Below are 21,663 nucleotides of genomic sequence, written 5' to 3' on the forward strand. Positions count from 1 at the left end.
GAGGTGTTGGGCTTGAGTGTTACCAGTATGCCAATGACACTCAGCTTGTGCTGAACATGGAAGGCCGACCGGACTCTGTACCCGATTATTTCCATCAGTATCTTGAGGCCGTTACTGCATGCCAGTAGGTTGAGGGTGAATCCAGCAAAGACGGAAATCCTATAGCTGGGTCAACTGGGCAGTGGGGATATCCAGCTGCTTACTCTGGATGGCGTGGCGCTACGCCTGTCATCATTGATAAAGAGTCTGGGAGTCCTTTTGGACCCTCTGCTGATGATAGAGGCCCAGGTCTCCGCCGTTAGAACCGCCTTTTTTCATCTGTGGCAGGGTAGACGGCTGGCCCCCTACCTGTCCAGGGATGACCTAGCTACGGTTATCCAGGCTATGGTCATCTCAGGACTGGACTACTGTAACGCCCTCTACATTGGCCTTCCTCTGTCAGTGATCCGGAAGCTCAAGTTGGTACAAAATGCATCTGCTTGGCTTCTTGCGGGAATTCCGATGAGATGCCACATAACACCAATCTTACTGATCATGCCTTTGTGTCAATGGAAATTGTGTTAAAATGTGATTATGAAAAAAATAGATATAAAAGAGCTAGAGAAGGAGTATATTAGAAAGGTAAATACACACATATATAAAACTAAGGGCCAAAAAAGAACAATTGGATAAAATTGAGATTGATGAAGTTCAAGAAAATTTAATATACTTAAAAAGAGATTTTTTTTAATAAAGTAATGGAAACTCAAAAATGCTAGCCGGCTCAATGCAAAAAAAGAAAATGGAAAATATAATAAATACAATAAGAAAAAAAGGAGAAATATTTAGATCAATGAAATAAAAAATAGAGATTTTTGAAGAATTTTATAAAGAATAATATCAAACAAAGACCTGTTCCACAGAAGAAATTAGGAAATATGTAGCGGAAAATTGGGAGGGCAAATTAGGAGAAGAGGATAAAGAATTGCTAGAGAAGCCCATTGAGAGATCTAGACAACTATCAGCCAATTTCCAATCTCCCCTATTTGGGCAAAGTCATGGAACGTGTGGTGGCAACACAACTCCAGGGATTTCTGGTAGACACTGATTATCTAGATCCGGCACAGTCTGGCTTTAGGCTGGGACATTGAATTGAGACAGCCTTGGTTGCCTTGGTAGATGATCTTTGCTGGGAACAGAACAGGGGGAGTCTTGTTCTCTGTTAGTTCTGCTGGACCTCTCAGTGGCCTTCGATACCGTCGATCATGGCATCCTTCTGGGGTGCCTCATAGATATGGGGCTCAGGGGCACTGCCTTGCAATGGCTCCAATCCTTTCTTGAGGGACGGTCCCAGAAGGTGTTACTGGGTGACACCTGTTCGGCCCCACAACCGTTGTTGTCTTGAGTCCCACAGGGTTCAATCCTGTCCCCGATGTTATTTAACATATACATGAAGCCGCTGGGGGAGATCATTCGGAGTTTCGGAATGAGATGTTATCTCTACGCAGATGATGTCCAAATCTGTCACACCTTTTCACCTATCACCAAGAAGGCTGTCCAGAACTTGAACCAGTGCTTGGCTGCTGTGTCAGGCTGGATGAGAGCTAACAAATTGAAATCGAATCCAGACAAGACAGAGGTCCTACTAGTCAGTTGTAAGGCCAAACAGCGCATAGGGTTACAGCCTGTGTTAGACGGGGTTCCACTCCCCCTGAAGACGCAGGTTTGCAGCTTGGGAGTGATCCTGGACTCATCGCTGAGCCTGGAACCCCAGGTCTTGGCGGTGGCCGGGACAGCTTTTGCACAATTAAAACTTGTGCGCCAGCTGCGCCCATACCTTGGGAAGTCTGATCTTGCCGCGGTGGTCCACACTCTTGTTACATCCTGGATAGATTACTGCAATGCACTCTACGTGGAGTTGCCTTTGAAGACAGTTCGGAAACTTCAATTAGTCCAGCGGGAGGCAGCCAGATTGCTCACCGGAGCGTCATACAGGGAGTATACTATCCCCCCTGTTGTGTCAGCTCCACTGGCTGCCGATCTAGTTCCGAACACAATTCAAAGTGCTGGTTGTGACCTACAAAACCCTATACGGTTCCAGCCCAGCGTATCTGTCCGAACTCATCTCCCTCTACGTCCCACCTCGGAGTTTAAGATCCTCTGGGGAGGCCCTGCTCTCGGCCCTGCCTCTATCACAAGTGAGATTGGTGGGGACGAGGAGCAGGTCCTTTTCAGTGGTGGCCCCCCACCTATGGAATTCACTCCCCGGGGAAATTAGATCAGTGACATCCCTCCTTTCCTTTAGATGGAAATTAAAAACATGGACATGGGACCAGGAGTTTGGGAAATCTGGCAGATAAATAAAGGACTGCAACGACGGATAGGAATAGACAATGTGGAACGAAGCATGGACTCTGAGTTGGCGAACGCAGTGCATGAGATTGGCTTTTGACTGTGATATATATTGTTGTTTTAATTATTATAACTGTTTAACTGCTGTTTTTATATGTTTATTGTATTGTGTAGGCATCGAATAGTGCCATTTTGTAAGCAGCCCTGAGTCCCCCCTTGGGGGTTGAGAAGAGCGGGGTAGAAGTATACAAAATAAATAAATAAAATAATAAATCTATGTATATAATAAAAGTCAGTGTTTGTATGCAGAGGGAGGTCTGTGTATGTGGCAGTCACTTTTACAGGCCACTGTGACCAGCACTGGTGACGGACCTGGACCAAACTTGGCACACATAACTCCCATGACCCCCTTTGCATCCTGGTGAGGTTTGGGGGAGGACGGACAAAGGATGATGGGATTTGTAGTGCTTTCAAACCCATTGGTTCCCACAGACCACTGTGGTCCCAAAATAAAAAACCCGATAAAGACCAAACTTGGCACACAGAGCTACCATGACCCACTCTACATCCTACTGCAGTTTGGGGGAGGGCTGACCATGGATGATGGGACCTGAAGGGCCTCTACTCACTTCCCGAGACTGCTGCGACCCTCATCCAATGACCAATGAAGACCAAGCTTGGCACACATAACCCCCATGACTCTCTACGACCTGGTGAGGGTTGGGGAGGACACACAATGGATGTTGGGATTTGTAGTACTTTCCCACCCCTTTTGTTCCCACAGACTACTGCAGTCCCCAACAAAGACTGATAAAGACCAAACTTGGCACACGGAGCCCCCATGACTCACTATACATCCTACTGCTGTTTGGGGAAGGATGGGCTATGGATGATGGGACTAGTAGTACATCAACTTACATCCTGAGACCACTGCAATCCTCATGCAATGACTGATCAAGTCCCCATGACCCATTCTACCTTTTGGTGCGGTTTGGAGGAGGATAGACTGCAGATGATGGAACTTGAAGTATTTCCACTCGCTTCCCGAGACTGCTGTGACACATCCAATGACTGATCAAGACCAAACTTTGCTCACAGAGTCCCCATGACACACTCTACCTTCTGGTGCGGTTTGGAGGATAGACTGCAGATGATGGGATTTGAAGTACCGTCACTCATGTTCTGAGACCACTGTGACCCTCATCCTATGACTGATCAAGCCCAAACTTGGCACACAGAACCCCCATGACACACTCTACATCAGGGGTCCACAAACTTTTTAAACAGAGGGCCAGGTGACAATCCCTCAAACTGTTGGAGGGCCGGATTATAATTTGAAAAAAAGCATGAATGAATTCCTATGAACACTGCACATGTCTTATTTGTAGTGCTAAAAACACTTAAAAACAATACAATAATTAAAACCAAGAGCAATTATAATAAATATAAGCTTATTAGTATTTCAATGGGAAGTGTGGGCCTGCTTTTGGCTGATGAGATAGGATTGTTGTTGTTGTTGTTGTTGTTGTTGTTGTGTGCTTTCAAGTCGTTTCAGATTTAGGTTGACCATGAGCGAGGGCCGGGTAAATGACCTTGGAGGGCCGTATCCGCCCCCGGGCCTTAGTTTGAGGACCCCTGCTCTACATCAAGGTGCAGATTGGAAGAGGATGGACCTTGGATGATGGGACTTCCAGTACATCCACTCACTTCCTGTGACCAGGGCAACACTCATCCAATTTTCAATACAGACCAAACTTGGCACAGAGAGCCCTCATGGGCAACTCAACACTCTGGTGCAGTTTAGGGAGGACAGACTACTGAGGATGGGACGTGAAGTACTTTCACTCAGTTTCAGAGATCATTGCGACCTTCATCCAATGACTGATCAAGAACAAACTTGGCACTCAGAGCCCCCATTACCCACCCTAAATCCTAGTGTAGTTTGGAGAAGGCTGGACTACGGATGATGGGACTTGCAGCACCTTTCCTCAATTACTGAGACCACTGCAACACTCACCAATTACCGATAAAGATGAAACTTGGCACACTGAGTCTCCATGATGCACTCTACATCCTTGTGAAGTTTGGAGGAGGAAGCACCATGGACGATGGTACTTTGAATATCTGCACTCCCTTCCTGAGGCCATTACAACTGCCAACAATGATGGATCATGACCACAATTACCACAGAGAGCCCGCATGACCCACTACATCCTGGTGTGGTTTGGAAGAATTTGGAGATGGATGCTGGGACTTGCAGTCACTTCACTCACTTCCTGAGACTACTGAGACCCTCGCCAATAACTGATCAAGACCAAACTTGGGACACAGAGCTCCCATGACCTACTCTACATCCTGATGCACTTTCAAGGAGGACCATAGGATGATGGGACTGAAGTACCCCCATTCACTTCCTAAGACTACTGTAACCCTCATTTAATGACCATTCAAGTCCAAACTTGGCACACAGATCCCCATGACACACTCTACATCCTGGTGCCATTTGGAGGAGGATGGGCAATGGATGATGGGACTTGCAGTACCTTCACTCCCTGAAACCACAGTGACCCGAATCCAAATATTAATAAAGACCAAACTTGGCACAAAGAGCTCCCATGGCCAACTTTACATTTTGGTGAGGTTTGGGGGAGAGTATAGATTATGGGACTTGCAGTACCTTAACTCACTTCCTGAGACCGCTATGACCCTCATCCAATGACTGATCAAGTCCAAACTTGGCACACAATGCCCCCATTACCCAGTCTCCATCCTGGTGCAGTTTGTAGGAGGATGGACCATAGATGATGGGACTAACTTCCTTCACTAACTTCCTGAGACCACCTTCACTAACTTCCTGAGACCACTGCAAACCATATAAATAACTGATAAAGACCAACCTTGATACACAATTCCTTTCTCAAATAACCTGGGCAGCACCGTGTCTCCAAGCTAATACAAAATAGAAGAACTTACTAAAAAATTAAAGATTGGGAATGCCCCAGTTTTTTGGAAAGACAAGAGCCAGCATTTTATAAAACTTTTAAAGAAATGTTGATTCTCAAACTATTGAAGTTATATAATGGAATATTGTGCGGGGAGAAAATACCGGACTCATGGAGGAAATCCCTGGTAGTATTGATACTGAAACCATATAATGATTTGACAAATAGAGGTTCATATAGGCCTATATAGCTAATAAACCAAGATGCAAAAATACTATCAGCCATAATGGATAATAGAATGAATAACTGTATGTACAAGTATATAAAGAATGATCAGCATGGTTTCGTGAAAAGGAGGCAAATGCCAAATTTAATAGGGAGTTTGGGTACATAAATAAAGTTTGGGTAACTCAGCAGGAAAAAACAAAGGTGATGGACTACAAAGGTGATGGACTAAGCCCTGGATATATTCAAAGCATTTGATTGTTTGGAATGGAGGACATTAAAAACAATTACAATTAAATTTGGAATGGGGAATAAAATGAAAGTATTGATAGAACAATATTATTCAAACTAAACAGCAGTGGTTCTCAGCCTGGGGGTCGGGACCCCTGAGGGGGTAACGAGGAGGTGTTAGAGGGGTCACCAAACACCATCAGAAAGCACAGTATGTTCTGTTGGTCATGGGGGTTCTGAGTGGGAAGTTTGGGCCAATTCTATCATTGATGGGGTTCAGAATGCTCTTTGATGGTAGGTGAACTATAAATCCCAGGAACTACAACTGCCAAATGTCAAGATCTATTTTCCTCCAAATGCCACATTTGGGCATATTGAGTATTTGTGCCATGTTAGGTCCAGATCCATCATTGTTTGAGTCCACAGTGCTCTCTAGATCTAGGTGAACTACAACTCCCAAACTCAAGGTCAGTGCCCACCAAACCCTTCCAGTATTTTCTGTTGGTCGTGGGACTTCTGTGTGTGGAGTTCAGAATGCTCTTTGATTTTAGGTGAACTATAAATCCCAGCAACTACAACTCCCAATTGACAAAATCAACCCCTCGTCCAACCCCACTAGTATTCAAATGTGGGTGTATTGGGTATTTGTGCCAAATTTAGTTCAGTGAATGAAAATACATCCTGCATATTGGATATTTACATTACAATTCGTAACAGTAGCAAATTTACAGTTATGAAGCAACAACGAAAATAATATTATGGTTGGGGGTCACCACAACATGAGGATCTGTATTAAGGGGTCGTGGAATTAGGAAGGTTGAGAAACACTGCTATACAGTGATAGTAACAATAAATGATGGAGTGACAAGAGAAATAAAGGTAATGAGGGGAACAAGACAAGGTTTCCCTTTGTCACCAATATTGTTTGCCATAGTGATAGAACTGTTTGCAAATGTAATAAGAAAAGATGCGGAATTCTGGAGCAAGCATGGCAAGCAGTGCTTATTGGTATGCTGTTCTAGCAGCTGCTGGGACATTTAAGATCATATTGATCTAGAGATTTAGGGTCTTTGCCAGGAGGAAGAGACCAATTAGACTAATCAAAGAGTTTTTTCCCCTGGCGAGACAGAGAAGCACCCAATATTTTTCCCTGATCTTCCCAATGAAAGGTCTCACCAAGTTGAAGAAAAGCCATCGAGGTACTTTTCAAAATAAAAACAGGTACCAATAAAATTACATTAATGGAGACATCAATAAGTTAAATGTTTTTCAAAATTTACATAAACCTGTAATTTAAGATAAGACTCCAACTCCGATTAAACTATTATTCTAACCTTCTTCAGTGTAAATGTGCTTATGTATCCTTCCAATAATAATCAAGAGAGTAAAATAATAAATGTAATAATAATAAAGGAGTCAAATAATAAAAGTAATAATAATAAATAGAGTAAAATACTATATAACTTTGACTCAAATATATGCCGGGGGGGGGGGGGCAGCCTTTAAAAAGGGGGTGAAAAACTCAGCTTATATATTCACTCTTTCCGGAGTGAATTTCCCTTCTGTGGTATAGATTCCACTTACTTCCTGTTTTTCTTACCCCTATTTTTAATGAGGATCCATATGTAAGTCACATGTTTGCAACTCAGGGACTGGCCTGTACTTAGATTATTGGGAAATACTTTTTAAAAGGCCATGTAGAGGCTACACTTGGTAGGCCAAGTGTAACCTTTCAGGCTCTCTGGGAATTTTTCAAACAAAGTTACCTGTGTCTCAAAATAGATTGAAGAAGTTGTGTTAAGTGGTTCCTTGTACCCAATGCTTGTTTCCTTTAGGTCAAAAGGCCAGATGGCATCCTCCAAAACGGGGCTGTGGATGATAGTGTGCCAAAGACCAGCCAGCTTCTTGCCGAGCTCAACTTTGAGGAGGATGAAGAGGATACCTATTACACCAAGGACCTCCCTGTGCATGCCTGCAGGTAAGGGGCCTGGGCCTCTGGTCATAATAAAAAACCCAAAGCACAAACTCTCTGAGGTCAAGGGGACTAAGAGATCATATCTCATACTGTGTTTTCAAGCTGACAAAGCACACCTCTGATTTATATTGAGCGTAATGTTTTTAAACATTTTAAATGCTTAATTGGAATTGTCTGTGTTTTAAGGCGTTGAATAATTGCCTATATGTAAGCCGCCTTGAGTTCCCTTTGTGGTACAGAAAGGCAGGGTATAAATGGAATAAATCTATCTATATCTATCTATATCTATATCTGTATCTATATAATAAAGGTGAAAGTTTGTATGCGGCGGACAAAAGTGTGGCGGTGCGACGGGAGGAGTATGTGCCAGCGTTTTGATTGGCCAGCCTGAAAGTTCCAACATTCTGATTGGCTGCCGCTTTGGTGCTATTTGCATATGGTCTCTTATTGGCCAGCTTCAATAGGAGCCCCTGGTGGAGAAAAGAGTTCATGGCAGAAACGGGGACATGAGAATGAAATTTGCATATGGTCTCTGATTGGCCAGCCTCAATTCCAAGATTCCGAGATGACAAAGAGAGGAAAGGAAAAGGCCAGAGGGGGCTGAGTCAGACAATTACCAATACAGACCACACTTGGCACACAAAGCCTCCATGACCCACTCGACATCCTACTGCAGTTTGGAGGAGGATGAACCATGGATGATGGGACTTGAAGTACCATCACTCACATTCTGAGACCGCTGTTAACCTCATCCAATGACTGATCAGGACAAACTTGGCACATAGACCTCTCATGACCCACTTTACGTCCTGGTGTGGTTTGGCCGGGGATGGACCATGGATTATGGGACTTGCAGTACCTTTGCTCAATTCTTGAGACCACTGCAACCCTCAGCCAATTACCGATAAAGACCAAACTTGGCACACTGAGTCTCCATGACGCACTCTACATCCTGGTGCAGTTTGGAGGAGGATGTACCATGGATGATGGGACTTGCAATACCTGCACTCCCTTCCTAAGACCATTACAACTGCCAACTATGATGGATCAGGACCACAATTTACACAGAGAGCCCACATGACCCACTCTACATCCTGGTGCAGATTGGAAGAATTTGACAATGGATGATGGGACTTCAAGTACGTCCACTCCCTTCCCAAGACTGCTGCAACCCTTACTAATGTCCAATCAAGACCAAACTTGGCACACAGAGCCACCTTGACCCACCCTACATCCCGATGCTGTTTGGAGAAGGACGGACAATGGATGATAGGACTTCCAGTGCAGTTCAGGGCAGGATGGGCCACTAATGATGGGATTTGCAGTACCTTCACCCGATTCAATTCCGACAGAACTTCCCACACAAAGCCCCCATAACCCACTCTACCTCCTGGTGCACTTTCGAGGAGGACGGACCATGGATGATGGGACTTCAAGTACCTCCACTCCCCAAAATGCTGCAACACTCATCTAATGACCAATCAAGACCAAACTTGGCACACAGAGCCCCCATGACCTACTCTACATATTGCTGCAGTTTTGGAGGAGGATTGACCATGGATGATGGGACTTTCAGTACCTTCACTCACATTCTGAGACCTCTGCAAACCTCATCCAATGACTGATCAAGACCAAACTTGGCACATAGACCTCTCATGACCCACTTTATGTCCTGGTGTCGTTTGGAAAAATTTGGAGATGGATGATGGGACTTGCAGTACCTTCACTCACTTACTGAAACCACTGCGACCCTCATCCAATGACTGATAAAGACCAAATTTGGCACACAGAGCCCCCATGACCCACTCTATATCCTGCTGCTGTTTGGAGGAGGGTGGACCATGGATGATGGGACTTCAAGTTCCTTCACTCACTTCCTGAAAACAATGCAGCCCTTTTCCAATGACCAATAAAGTCCAAATTTGGCATACAGAGCCCCCATGACCCACTCTACATCCTGCTGCAGGTTGAAGGAGGATGGACTTTGGATGATTGGACTTCCAGTACCTTCACTCATTTCCTGAAAACAATGCAGCCGTTATCCAATGACCAATAAAGACCAAATTTGGCATACAGAACCGCCATTACCCACTTTCTCTAATAACCCAGGCAGCGCCGGGTCCCCAAGCTAGTATATAATAAAAGAGAGTGTTTGTTTGCATGGGGAGGACGGAAGTAGGGAGGAAGTGTATGTGCCAGCATACTATTTGCTATTTGCATATGATCTCTGATTGGCCAGCTTCAATAGGAGCCCCCTGGTGGAGAAGAGGGTTCATGACAGAAACGGAGACATGAGAGAGGGAAATTTGCATATGGTCTCTGATTGGCCAGCCTCAATTCCAAGATTCCGAGATGACAAAGAGAGGAAAGGAAAAGGCCAGAGGGGGCAGAGTCAGAAAATTACCAATACAGACGAAACTTGGCACAGAGAGCCCCCATGACCCATTCTACATCCTACTGCAGTTTGGAGGAGGATGAACCACGGATGATGGGACTTGCAGTACCATCACTCACATTCTGAGACCGCTGTAAATCTCATCCAATGACTGATCATGACCAAACTTGGCAAATAGACCTCTCATGACCCACCTTATGTCCTGGTGTGGTTTGGCCGGGGATGGACCATGGATTTTGGGACTTGCAGTACCTTTGCTCAATTCTTGAGACCACTGCAACCCTCATCCAATTACTGACCAAATTTGGCACACTGAGTCTCCATGATGCACTCTACATCCTGGTGCAGTTTGAAGGAGGATGCACCATGGACAAAGGGACTTGCAATATCTGCACTCCCTTCCTAAGACCATTACAACTGCCAACAATGATGGATCAGGACCACAATTTACACAGAGAGCTGGCATGACCCACTCTACATCTTGGTGCAGTTTGGAAGAATTTGACAATGGATGATGGGACTTGCAGTCACTTCACTCACTTCCTGAGACAACTGAGACCCTCGCCAATAACTGATCAAGACCAAACTTGGCACACAGTCCCCATGACCACGCTACATCCTGGTGCACTTTCGAAGAGGACAGACCATGGATGATGAGAGTTCAAGTATCTCCACTCCCTTCCCAAGACTGCTGCAACCCTCATCTAATGTCCGATTGAGACCAAACTTGGCACACAGAGCCCCCTTGACCCACTCTACATCCCAATGCTGTTTGGAGAAGGAGGGACGATGGATGATGGGACTTCCAGTGCGGTTCAGGGCAGGATTGCCCACTAATGATGGGATTTGCAGTACCTTCACCGGATTCACTTCCCACAGAACATTGTAGCCCACACAAATCACAGACCAGGCCCAAACTTGGCACACAGAGTACTCAAGACCCACTCTACATCCTAATGCAGTTCTAAGGAGGATGGACCATGGATGATGGGACTTGCAGTATCTTTACTCACTTACTGAAACCACTGCAACCCTCATCCAATGACCAATCAAAGCCAAATTGGCACAGAGCCCCCATAGGCCACTCTACATCCTGATGCACTTTCGAGGAGGACAGACCATGGATGATGGGACTTCAAGTACCTCCACTCCCCAAGACTGCTGCAATCCACATCTAATGACCAATCAAGACCAAACTTGGCACACAGAGCCCCCATGAGCCACTCTACATATTGCTGTAGTTTTTGAGGAGGGTTGACCATGGATGATGGGACTTTCAGTACCTTCACTCACATTCTGAGACCACTGTTAACCTCATCCAATGACTGACCAAGAGCAAACTTGGCACATAGACCTCTCATGACCCACTTAACGTCCTGGTGTGGTTTGGAAAAATTTGGAGATGGATGATGGGACTTGCAGTAACTTCACTCACTTTCTGAGACCACTGAGACCCACACCAATGACTGATCAAGACCATACTTGGCACACGGAGCCCGAATGACCCATTCTACATCCTGGTGCAGATTGGATGAGGACAGACCATGGATGATGGGACTTCAAGTACCTCCACTCCCATCCCAAGATTGCTGCAACCCTCATCTAATGACCAATCAGGACCAGACTTGCCACACAGAGCCCCCATGCCCCACTGTACATCCTGTTTCAGTTTGGAGGAAGGTGGACTTTGGATGATAGGACTTGCAGTACCTTCACTAACTTACTGAAACCATTGCCACCCTCATCCAATGACTGATAAAGACCAAACTTGGCATATAGAATCTCCAATATCCACTTTTTCTAATAACCCGGGCAGCACTGGGTTCCCAAGCTAGTTTATATCTATATATATAATAAAAGTCAAAACTTGTATGCTGCGGATGTGTGGCGGTGTATGTGCCGGCTTTCTGATTGGCCAGCCTGAAAGTTCCAAGATTTTGACTGGCTGCTGCTGTGGTGCTATTTGCATATGATCCCTGATTGGCCTGCTCCAACAGGAGCCCCTGGTGGAGAAAAGGGTTCATGACAGGAATGGGGACATGACAGAAGGAAATTTGCATTTGGTCTCTGATTGGCCAGCCTCAATTCCAAGATTCTGAATGGCTGCCGCTGTGGTGCTATTTGCATATGCTCCCTGATTGGCCTGCTTCAACAGGAGCCCCTGGTGGAGAAAAGGGTTCATGACAGAAACAGGGATATGACAGAAGGAAATATTCATTTGGTCTCTGATTGGCCAACCTCAATTCCAAGGTTCCGAGATGACAAAGAGGAAAGGAAAAGGCCAGGGGAGGCTGGGTCAGAAAACTACCAATACAGAGCCCACAAGACCCACTCGACATCCTACTGCAGTTTGGAGGAGGATGAACCATGGATGATGGGACTTACAGTCCCATCACTCACATTCTGAGACTGCTGTTAACCTCATCCAATGACTGATCAGGACCAAACTTGGCACATAGACCTCTCACGACCCACTTTACGTCCTGGTGTGTTTTGGCCAAGGATGGACCACGGATGATGGGACTTGCAGTACCTTTGCTCAATTCCTGCAACCCTCATCCAATTACCGATAAAGACCAAACTTGGCACAAAGAGTCCCCATGATGCACTCTACATCCTGGTGTGGTTTGGGGGAGGATGCATCATGGACGATGGGACTTGCAATACCTGCACTCCCTTCCTGAGACCATTACAACTGCCAACAGTGATGGATCAGGATCACAATTCGCACAGAGAGCCCGCATGACCCACTCTACATCCTGGTGTGGTTTGGAAAAATTTGGAAATGGATGATGGGACTTGCAGTCACTTCACTCACTTCCTGAGACCACCAAGACCCTCACCAATGACCGATCAAGACCAAATTTGGCACACAGAGTTCCCATGACGCACTCTACATCCTGGTGCACTTTCAAGGAGGACAGACCATGGATGATGGGACTTCAAGTACCTCCACTCCCTTCCCAAGACTGCTGCAACCCTCATTTAATATCCGATCAAGACCAAACTTGGCACACAGAGCCCCCATGACCCACTCTACATCTTGATCCTGTTTGGAGGAAGGTTGACCATGGATGATGGGACTTGCAGTACCTTTACTCATTTACTGAAACCACTGCGACCCTAATCCAATGACTGATAAAGACCAAACTTAGCACACAGAGCCCCCATGGATGATGGGACTTCAAGTACCTTCACTCACTTCCTGAAAACAATGCCACCGTCATCCAATGACCAATAAAGACCAAACTTGGCATACAGAAGCGCCATTACCCACTTTTTCTCATAACCCCGGGCAGTGCCGGGTCCCCAAGCTAGTATATAATAAAAGAGAGTGTTTGTATGGGAAGGGCAGAAGGGCGGAAGTGCATGTGGCAGCTTTCTGATTGGCTGACACTGTGGTGCTATATGGACTATGATTGGTCAGCTTCAACAGGAGCCCCTGGTGGAAAAGAGGGTTCATGACAGGAACGGGGCACAACAGAAACGGGGCATGACAGAAAGAAATTTGCATATGGTCTCTGATTGGCCAGCCTCAAATCCAAGATTCCGATATGACAAAGAGAGGAAAGGAAAAGGCCAGGGGAGGCTGGGTCAGAACACTACCAATACAGACGAAACTTGGCACAGAGCCCCCATCACCCACTCTACATCCTACTGCAGTTTGGAGGAGTATGAACCATGGATGATTGGACTTGCACTATCATCACTCACATTCTGAGACCGCTGTTAACCTTATCCAAAGACTGATCAGGACCAAACTTCGCACATAGACCTCTCATGACCCACTTTACGTCCTGGTGTGGTTTGGCCGCGGATGGACCGTGGATTATGGGACTTGCAGTACCATTGCTCAATTCTTCAGACCACTGCAAACCTCATCCAATTACCAATAAATACCAAAATTGGCACACTGACTCTCCATGATGCACTCTACATCCAGGTGCAGTTTGGAGGAGGATGCACCATGGACGATGGGACTTGCAATACCTGCACTCCCTTCCTAAGACCATTATAACAGCCAACAATGATGGATCAGGACCACAATTTACACAGAGACCCAGCATGACCTACTCTACATCCTGGTGCAGTTTGGAAGAATTTGACAATGGATGATGGGACTTGCAGTCACTTCACTCACTTCCTGAGACCACTGAGTCCCTCGCCGATGACTAATCAAGACCAAACTTGGCACATGGAGCTTCAATGACCCACTTAACATCCTGGTGCAGTTTGGAGGAGGACAGACCATGGATGATGGGACTTCAAGTACCTCCACTCCCCAAAATGCTGCAACACTCATCTAATGACCAATAAAGACGAAAGTTGGCACACAGAGCCCCCATGAGCAACTCTACATATTGCTGCAGTTTTGGAGAAGGGTGGACCATGGATGATGGAACTTCCAGTACCTTCACTCACATTCTGAGACCTCTGCAAACCTCATCCAATGATGGATGAAAACCAAACTTGGCACATAGACCTCTCATGACCCACTTTACGTCCTGGTGTTGTTTGTAAAAATTTGGAGATGGATGATGGGACTTGCAGTACCTCTGCTCACTTCCTGAGACCACTGAGACCCTCGCCAATGACTAATCAAGACTAAACTTGGCACATGGAGCTTCAATGACCCACTCTACATCCTGGTGCAGTTTGGAGGAGGGCAGACCGTGGATGATGGGACTTCAAGTACCTCCACTCCCTTCCGAAGATTGCTGCAACCCTCTTCTAATGACAGATCAAGACCAAACTTGGCACAAAAAGAGCCCCCATTATTCACTCTACATCCTGCTGCAGTTTGAAAGAGGATGGACTTTGGATGATGGGACTTGCAGTACCTTCACTCACTTACTGACACCACTGCCATCCTCATCTAATGACTGATAAACACCAAACTTCGCACACAGAGCCCCCATGACCCACTCCATATCCTGCTGCTGTTTGTAGGAGGATGGGCCATGGATGATGGGACTTCAGGTACCTTCACTCACTTCCTGAAAATAATGCAGCCGTTATCCAAAGACCAATAAAGACCAAACTTGGCATACAGAACCACCATTACCCACTTTCTCTAATAACTCGGGCAACACCGGGTCCCCAAGCTAGTCTATAATAAAAGAGTGTTTGTATGCGGAGGGCGGAAGGCCAAAAGTGTATGTGGCAGCTTTCTGATTGGCTGCCACCTTCACAGGCCACAGTGACCAACGAAGGTGACGGACATGCACCAAAATTGGCACACATAACCCTCATGACCTCCTTTACATCCTGGTGCGGTATGTGAGAGGTGGACCACGGATTATGGGATTTGTAGTACTTTCAAACGGTTTGGTTCCCACGGACCATTCTGGCCCCCAACAAACACCGATAAAGAACAAACTAGGCATACAGAGCCCCCATGACCCACTCTATATCCTACTGTGGTTTGGAGGAGGGCAGATCATGAACGATGGGACTTGAAGTACCCCCACTCACTTTTTGAGACCGCTGCGGCCCACAACAATGACTGAACTAGACCAAACTTGACACACATAACCCCCATGACACCCTTTATGTCCTGGTGAGGTTTTGTGGGAGGGTGGACAATGGATGATGGGATTTGTAGTACATTCCAACACTTCATATCCCACAGACCACTGCGGCCCCCCCAAAATACTGATAAAGACCAAACTTGTCACACAGAGCACCCATGACCCATTCTACATCCTACTGCAGTTTGGAGGAGGATGGCCCATGGATGATGGGACTTGAAGTACCTTCACTCACTTGCCGAGACCACTATCACTTATCCATTATCACTTATCCAATGGCTGATCAAGACCAAAGTTGGCATACAGAGCCTCCATGACCCCCTCTACATGCTGGTTCAGATTTGAGGAGGATGCACCATGGATAATGGGACTTGAAGTAACTTCACTCACTTCCTGAGACCACTGCGACATTCCTCTAATGACCGATCAATACCAAAGTTGGCACACAGAGCCCCCATGAACCACTCCTGGTACTGCTTGGAGTGGTACATATCCTGGTACTGCTTGGAGGAGGATGGACCATGGCACATGACTTGCAATACCAGTACTCCCTTCCTGAGATCATTACAATTGCCAACAATGATGGATCAGGACCACAATTTACACAGAGAGCCCACATGACCCACTCTACATCCTGGTGCGGTTTGGAGGAATTTGACAATGGATAATGGGACTTGCAGTCACTTCACTCACTTCCTGAGACCACTGAGACCCTCGCCAATGATTGATCAAGACCAAACTTGGCATCCTAGAAGAGATTTTATGGGATGCTTTTAAAGCAACCATAAGGGGAACTTATATCTCACTGGAAATAGGAATCAATAGAAAAGAAAAGAATACATTTGAGAAAACAAGATCAGAGGTAGAGGATGAATTCCTACATTTCCAAAAAAACCCATCAGTAAAAAATAAGGCAAACTGGAAACAGAAAAAAACAGCAACTGGAAGACTTAGATAAAATAGACACCACAAAAAATACTTATGGGTTAGAAATGATTATCTAATTAACTCAATAAATAATTCGAAAAGACTGGCTAGAGTCCTAAAATCAAAACAAGCTAGAAGCAGAATACTCAAGCTAAAAGATGATAGAGGACATCTGAGATCATCAGATAAGGAAATCAGGGAGACCATGGCTAGCTACTATGAAAAACTTTACGAAGACAAAGAATTAATCAAACAAGATGGCCTCTTGAAAAAAATCATAAATCCACAGTCACAAATCAATCTAAATAAAATAATAACCAACTCAGAAATTGAAAAAGCGATAGAAAGCCTAAAAGCAAACTCATCACCTGGGCCAGATGCCTTCACAACAAACTTCTATAAAATATTCAAAGAGGAAATCATACCGAACCTATTTATACTATTTAATGAAATAATGGAGAGGCAAAAAGTGCCAGATTCCTGGAAATCCTCCAAAATTCACACAATTTTAAAACCAAATAAGGATGAAACTGACCCCAACTCTTATAGACCAATATCCCTTTGCAATGTGGACTACAAGATATGTACTAAAATTTTAGCAAACAGAATGAAGGACATAATACCGGAAATAATTCATGATGATCAATATGGATTTATAAAAAAACAGAAAATTAGCAGACTCTATAAGGAATATATTAAATATTTTGAACCATGCCCCAGAAAGAAAATCCAAATTACTTATATTAAAATTAGACTTTTGCAAAGCATTTGACTCATTAGATCACAAATATTTGAACAGACTATGTGAGGAAAGTAATATGGGGGTGAAAGTGTGTAAGGTAATAAAAGAATTATATAGGGGAAATAAAGCGACCATATCAGTAAATGGAGCACACACTAGACAAATATATATCAAGAGGGAAACCAAACAGGGATGCCCCCTTTCTCCAGCCCTATTTTCATTGGCCATTGAGCCATTAGCAAATTCAGTTAGGAACAATTTGATTATTAAAGGATATAAGGTGGGCAAGGAAGACATGAAGATTAATCTGTACGCAGATGATGTTAAGATAATTTTAGGGGAGGTGGGGGAGTCGTTACAATCAATAGTTAAAATAATTAAGGATTTTGGGAAAACTTCGGGCCTTACAATTAATTTTGAAAAATCAGAGATACTACACAAAAATTTATCATGGGAAGAACTCAAAAAGATTCAAAATATGGGAGTTAAATTGGGGGGGGGGGGAGATGAAATACCTGGGGGTGGATATACCAAAAAATCTCAATAATATCATACCAATGAATTTTAATTGTCTATGGAAAAATATAAGCAAACAAATTAATACATGGGCAAATAATTTCCGAGACATATCCACAAGGTTAAAAATTATAAGATGAAGATTTTGCCCAAATTCTTATTTTTGTTGCAAACTCTCCCAGTGAATATCCCTAACAATTTGCTGAATAAATGGGACAACTCTATTAAAAATGGGTAGTGGGAGGAAACAAAAACAGAATTGCCAACTTTCTGTATTATAGTAAACAAGAAATGGGTGGATGGGGGGCTCCCTCTTTGGGAATATATTATAAGACAAGTCAGTTGGCAAGATTATTAGAATTTGAATTGGGACAAAAAGATGGGTGCAAATAGAAAAGGAAGCAAACAGTTGTAGCGGCAGATCCCGGGTGCCAATTTTCCCGGTTCGTAGAGATCGTAGAGAATGGAAAAGACAAAGACAGCTTCCAGTTTTTCCAGTTTTATTACCCACCTAGGTGAGGGTGCCCAGCCTTGCAAGACGGCTGGAGAGCACACCCTCTGTCCAAATCACCTTAGAATTTATAGAGCGAATATCCAATTTTCACATGTGTATATTCCCCCTGACACGTACACACTACATAATCATTAACAGCATCCCGTTGGCAGAGTATCATATCCCAAATATTTGTTTTCTCATTTGCCTTTTGTCCTACACCAAAAATGACGTGGTTTGATTTCTTAATCCTAAAAACAGATCACAACTTCATATATTTTAATCACACTCATTCCAAGTAATTCTCCCATTTATTCTTATTCCCTTATTAATTCTTCATTAATTACTTTCACAATCTTGATTCACTAGGTTTGATTCTATTATAAAATGCATCTAAACTTTTTTGCCTGTTATTTACTTCTATTGACCATAAGATGACGCTCGCTGACCTATAGATGTTCTAGCCTATTGTTTTCCTTGAAATCTACTTAATCAGGTGGTTTCCATGTGTTTTTGCCAAGAACAGTTCCTTCACCACTATGACCTTAATTACTATTGTTTCAAATGACATGTTCCATTTAATATTTAACTTCCTTGATCCTGACCCATGAAGGCTTATTTGCTTTTCATCTTATGGAACAAACCTCTCCTATTAGCTCTTACGTAGAAATCTCTTTTGCCAGTGTTTCAAAGTAAGCTTTCAATTTTTCAAATATATTTTTATAATCATTATTTTTTTAATATTTCTCCACCTGACCGCCACACAGTTGGCAAAGGGGAACGTATATGGGAGAGAGAATAGACAGAAAAGACTTAAAGAACTTAAAAGTCACCCCCTGCTTAACAACGTGGTTAATTTGGAAAAAATGACAAAATAAATTACAAATAAACAAAATCGACCCTTTCCCAATAGAAACCTTGTAAAACAAGGACAATACATTCAGGAATCTAATTAGGGCACTTAAGGAAATTGAAATCAAAAGGATAGGGAACCTCATGGAGCCCAATGGAGAAATAATAAGGTGGGATAAAATAAAAGACAAATGTCAAGGAAACTGGATAGCATGGTTAGGCCAGTCCAGTAAAGCTCAGGCCATGAAAAGAAAAGAAGTAGCAGAAACCCCACTTGACAGAATAATTAAAAGGAATTTAGAAATAGACAAAGGGATTATTGGGCTACTATATGAGGAATTAATCACTTTAACTTACAGAACAAAAATAACCCTTATAGAAAATTGGAAACAAGAGGAAAGCTTCAATGAGAAATTAATTGTGTCTTGGATTGACAATATTCATAAAATTAATGAGGATCAAGGAAACCCAAAGGAAAATAATCTCCAAATGGTATAGAACCCCCACCCAATTAGCACATATTATGGGAAATATCTCAAACAAATGCTGGCACAAGTGTGGGGGGATAGGTACATTCTCCCACATGTGGTGGGATTGTACCAAAATTCAGAACTATTATGGCATAATAAGGACTGTAATGGAAGACATAAAAGGGAAAGAATTAATGTGGGATAAAGCCAGGTTCATGTCCCTCACCATAAAGGCAAAGGAAGATAACAATAATTGGACAGAAATCCTAAAATATATGACAGCCGCAATACAGGCCACAATAGCCCGGGGATGGAGAGGTGATACAAAATGGGGTTTGGAAACCTGGTGGGCCTATCTATCAGAATATTAATGATTTTATCAATCAAAGGAAAAACAAGTATATAAATAGTCAAACAGAACATGACTGGTTTAGGAAATGGTCTGTGTTAATTGACAAAATAGACGAAGACAACAAATACAGTATTTCGAACCAGGCTTTCCACACGGTTAAATTGATGTAATGACATGATTTAGAATTGCTGTTCCAGGGATGTGGAGGGAATGGGGGGGGGGGGGGAGGGGGGTTTGTTGGGTGATACATAACTAAGGAATGTATAGAATATTTACTCTTGGAATAATGTTTATTGAAATAAGCCCTGTATGGCAAAAGATTTATTGATTGTTGGGATGTATCAAAATAAAAATTAAAAAAAAGAAGAAGACCAAACTTGGCACACAAAGTCCCCATGACCCACTCTACATCCTGGTGCACTTTCGAGGAGGACAGACCATGGATGACGGGACTCCAAGTACCTCCACTCCCTTCCCAAGTCTGCTGCAACCCTCATCTAATGTCTGATCAAGACCAAACTTGGCACACAGAGCCCCCATGACCCACATCCCGATGCTGTTTGGAGGAGGACGGACGATGGATGATGGGACATCCAGTACCTTCTATCACTTCCTGAAACCTCAGCAACACTTATCCAAATACTAAGAAAGACAAAACAGAGAGCCTCCTTGGCCAACTTAACATTCTGGTGAGGTTTGGGGGAGAACAGACTATGGATGATGGGACTTCAAGTACCTCCACTCACCTCCCAAGACCAATCAAGACCAAACTTGGCACATAGAGCCCCCGTGACCCACCCTACATCCCGGTGCTGCTTGAAGGAGGACGGACGATGGATGATGGGACTTGCAGTACCTTCACTCACTTCCTGAAACCACAGCAACACTCACCCAAATACCAATAAAGACCAAACTTGGCCCCCATGGCCAACTCAACATTCTGGTGATGTTTCAGGGAGACTATGGATGATGGGACTTGCAGTACCTTAGCTCACTTTCTGAGACAGCTGTGACCCCCATTCAATGACCAAATTTGGCACACAGAGCAAACTTAGCACACAGAGCCCCCATGACCCACTCTTCATCCTGGTACAGTTTGGAGGAGGATAGACCACAGATGATGGTACTTCAAGTTCCTTCACTCACTTCCTGAGACCACTGCGAGCCATATAAATAACCGATAAACACCAACCTTGATATACAATTCCTTTCTCTAATAACCCGGGAAGTGCCGGGTCCCCAAGCTAGTATGTAATAAAAGTCAAAGTTTGTATGCGGCGACGGAAGTGCGGAGGGCAGAAGTGTATATTCCAGCTTTCTGATTGGCTGCCTCTGTGGTGCTATTTGCATATGGTCTCTGATTGGCCAGCTTCAAAGGAGCCCCTAGTGGAGAAAAGGGTTCATGACAGAGAGAAGGAAATTTGCATATGGTCTCTGATTGGCCAGCCTCAATCCCAAGATTCCCAGATGACAATGAGAGGAAAGGATAAGGCCAGGGGCTGGGTCAGAAAATTACCAATACAGACCAGACCTGGCACACAGAGCCTGCAAGACCCACTCTACATCCTACTGCAGTTTGGAGGAGGATGAACCATGGATGTTGGGACTTGCAGTACCATCACTCACATTCAGAGACTGCTGTTAACCTCATCCAATGACTGATTGGGACCAAACATAGCAC

The 21,663-nt window shown here is 44.2% G+C and overlaps 1 protein-coding gene across 9 annotated transcripts in view; it reads left to right on the forward strand.

Annotated features, from left to right (window-relative positions):
* LOC137095328 (regulator of nonsense transcripts 1-like) overlaps positions 1-21,663 on the forward strand; it is a 479,058-nt gene that overhangs the window by 76,534 nt on the left and 380,861 nt on the right. For all 9 annotated transcript variants that reach the window (XR_010908826.1, XM_067461836.1, XM_067461837.1 and 6 more), the window contains exon 2: positions 7,565-7,707. Coding sequence is in view for 8 of the 9 variants with exons in the window: in XM_067461836.1 (XP_067317937.1) it covers positions 7,565-7,707 (143 nt within the window). In the remaining variant the exon portion in view is untranslated. The remainder of the gene's footprint in view (positions 1-7,564; positions 7,708-21,663) is intronic.

The sequence above is a fragment of the Anolis sagrei genome, chromosome Y, assembly GCF_037176765.1.
Source record: "Anolis sagrei isolate rAnoSag1 chromosome Y, rAnoSag1.mat, whole genome shotgun sequence".
Taxonomy (NCBI): Eukaryota; Metazoa; Chordata; class Lepidosauria; order Squamata; family Dactyloidae; genus Anolis; species Anolis sagrei.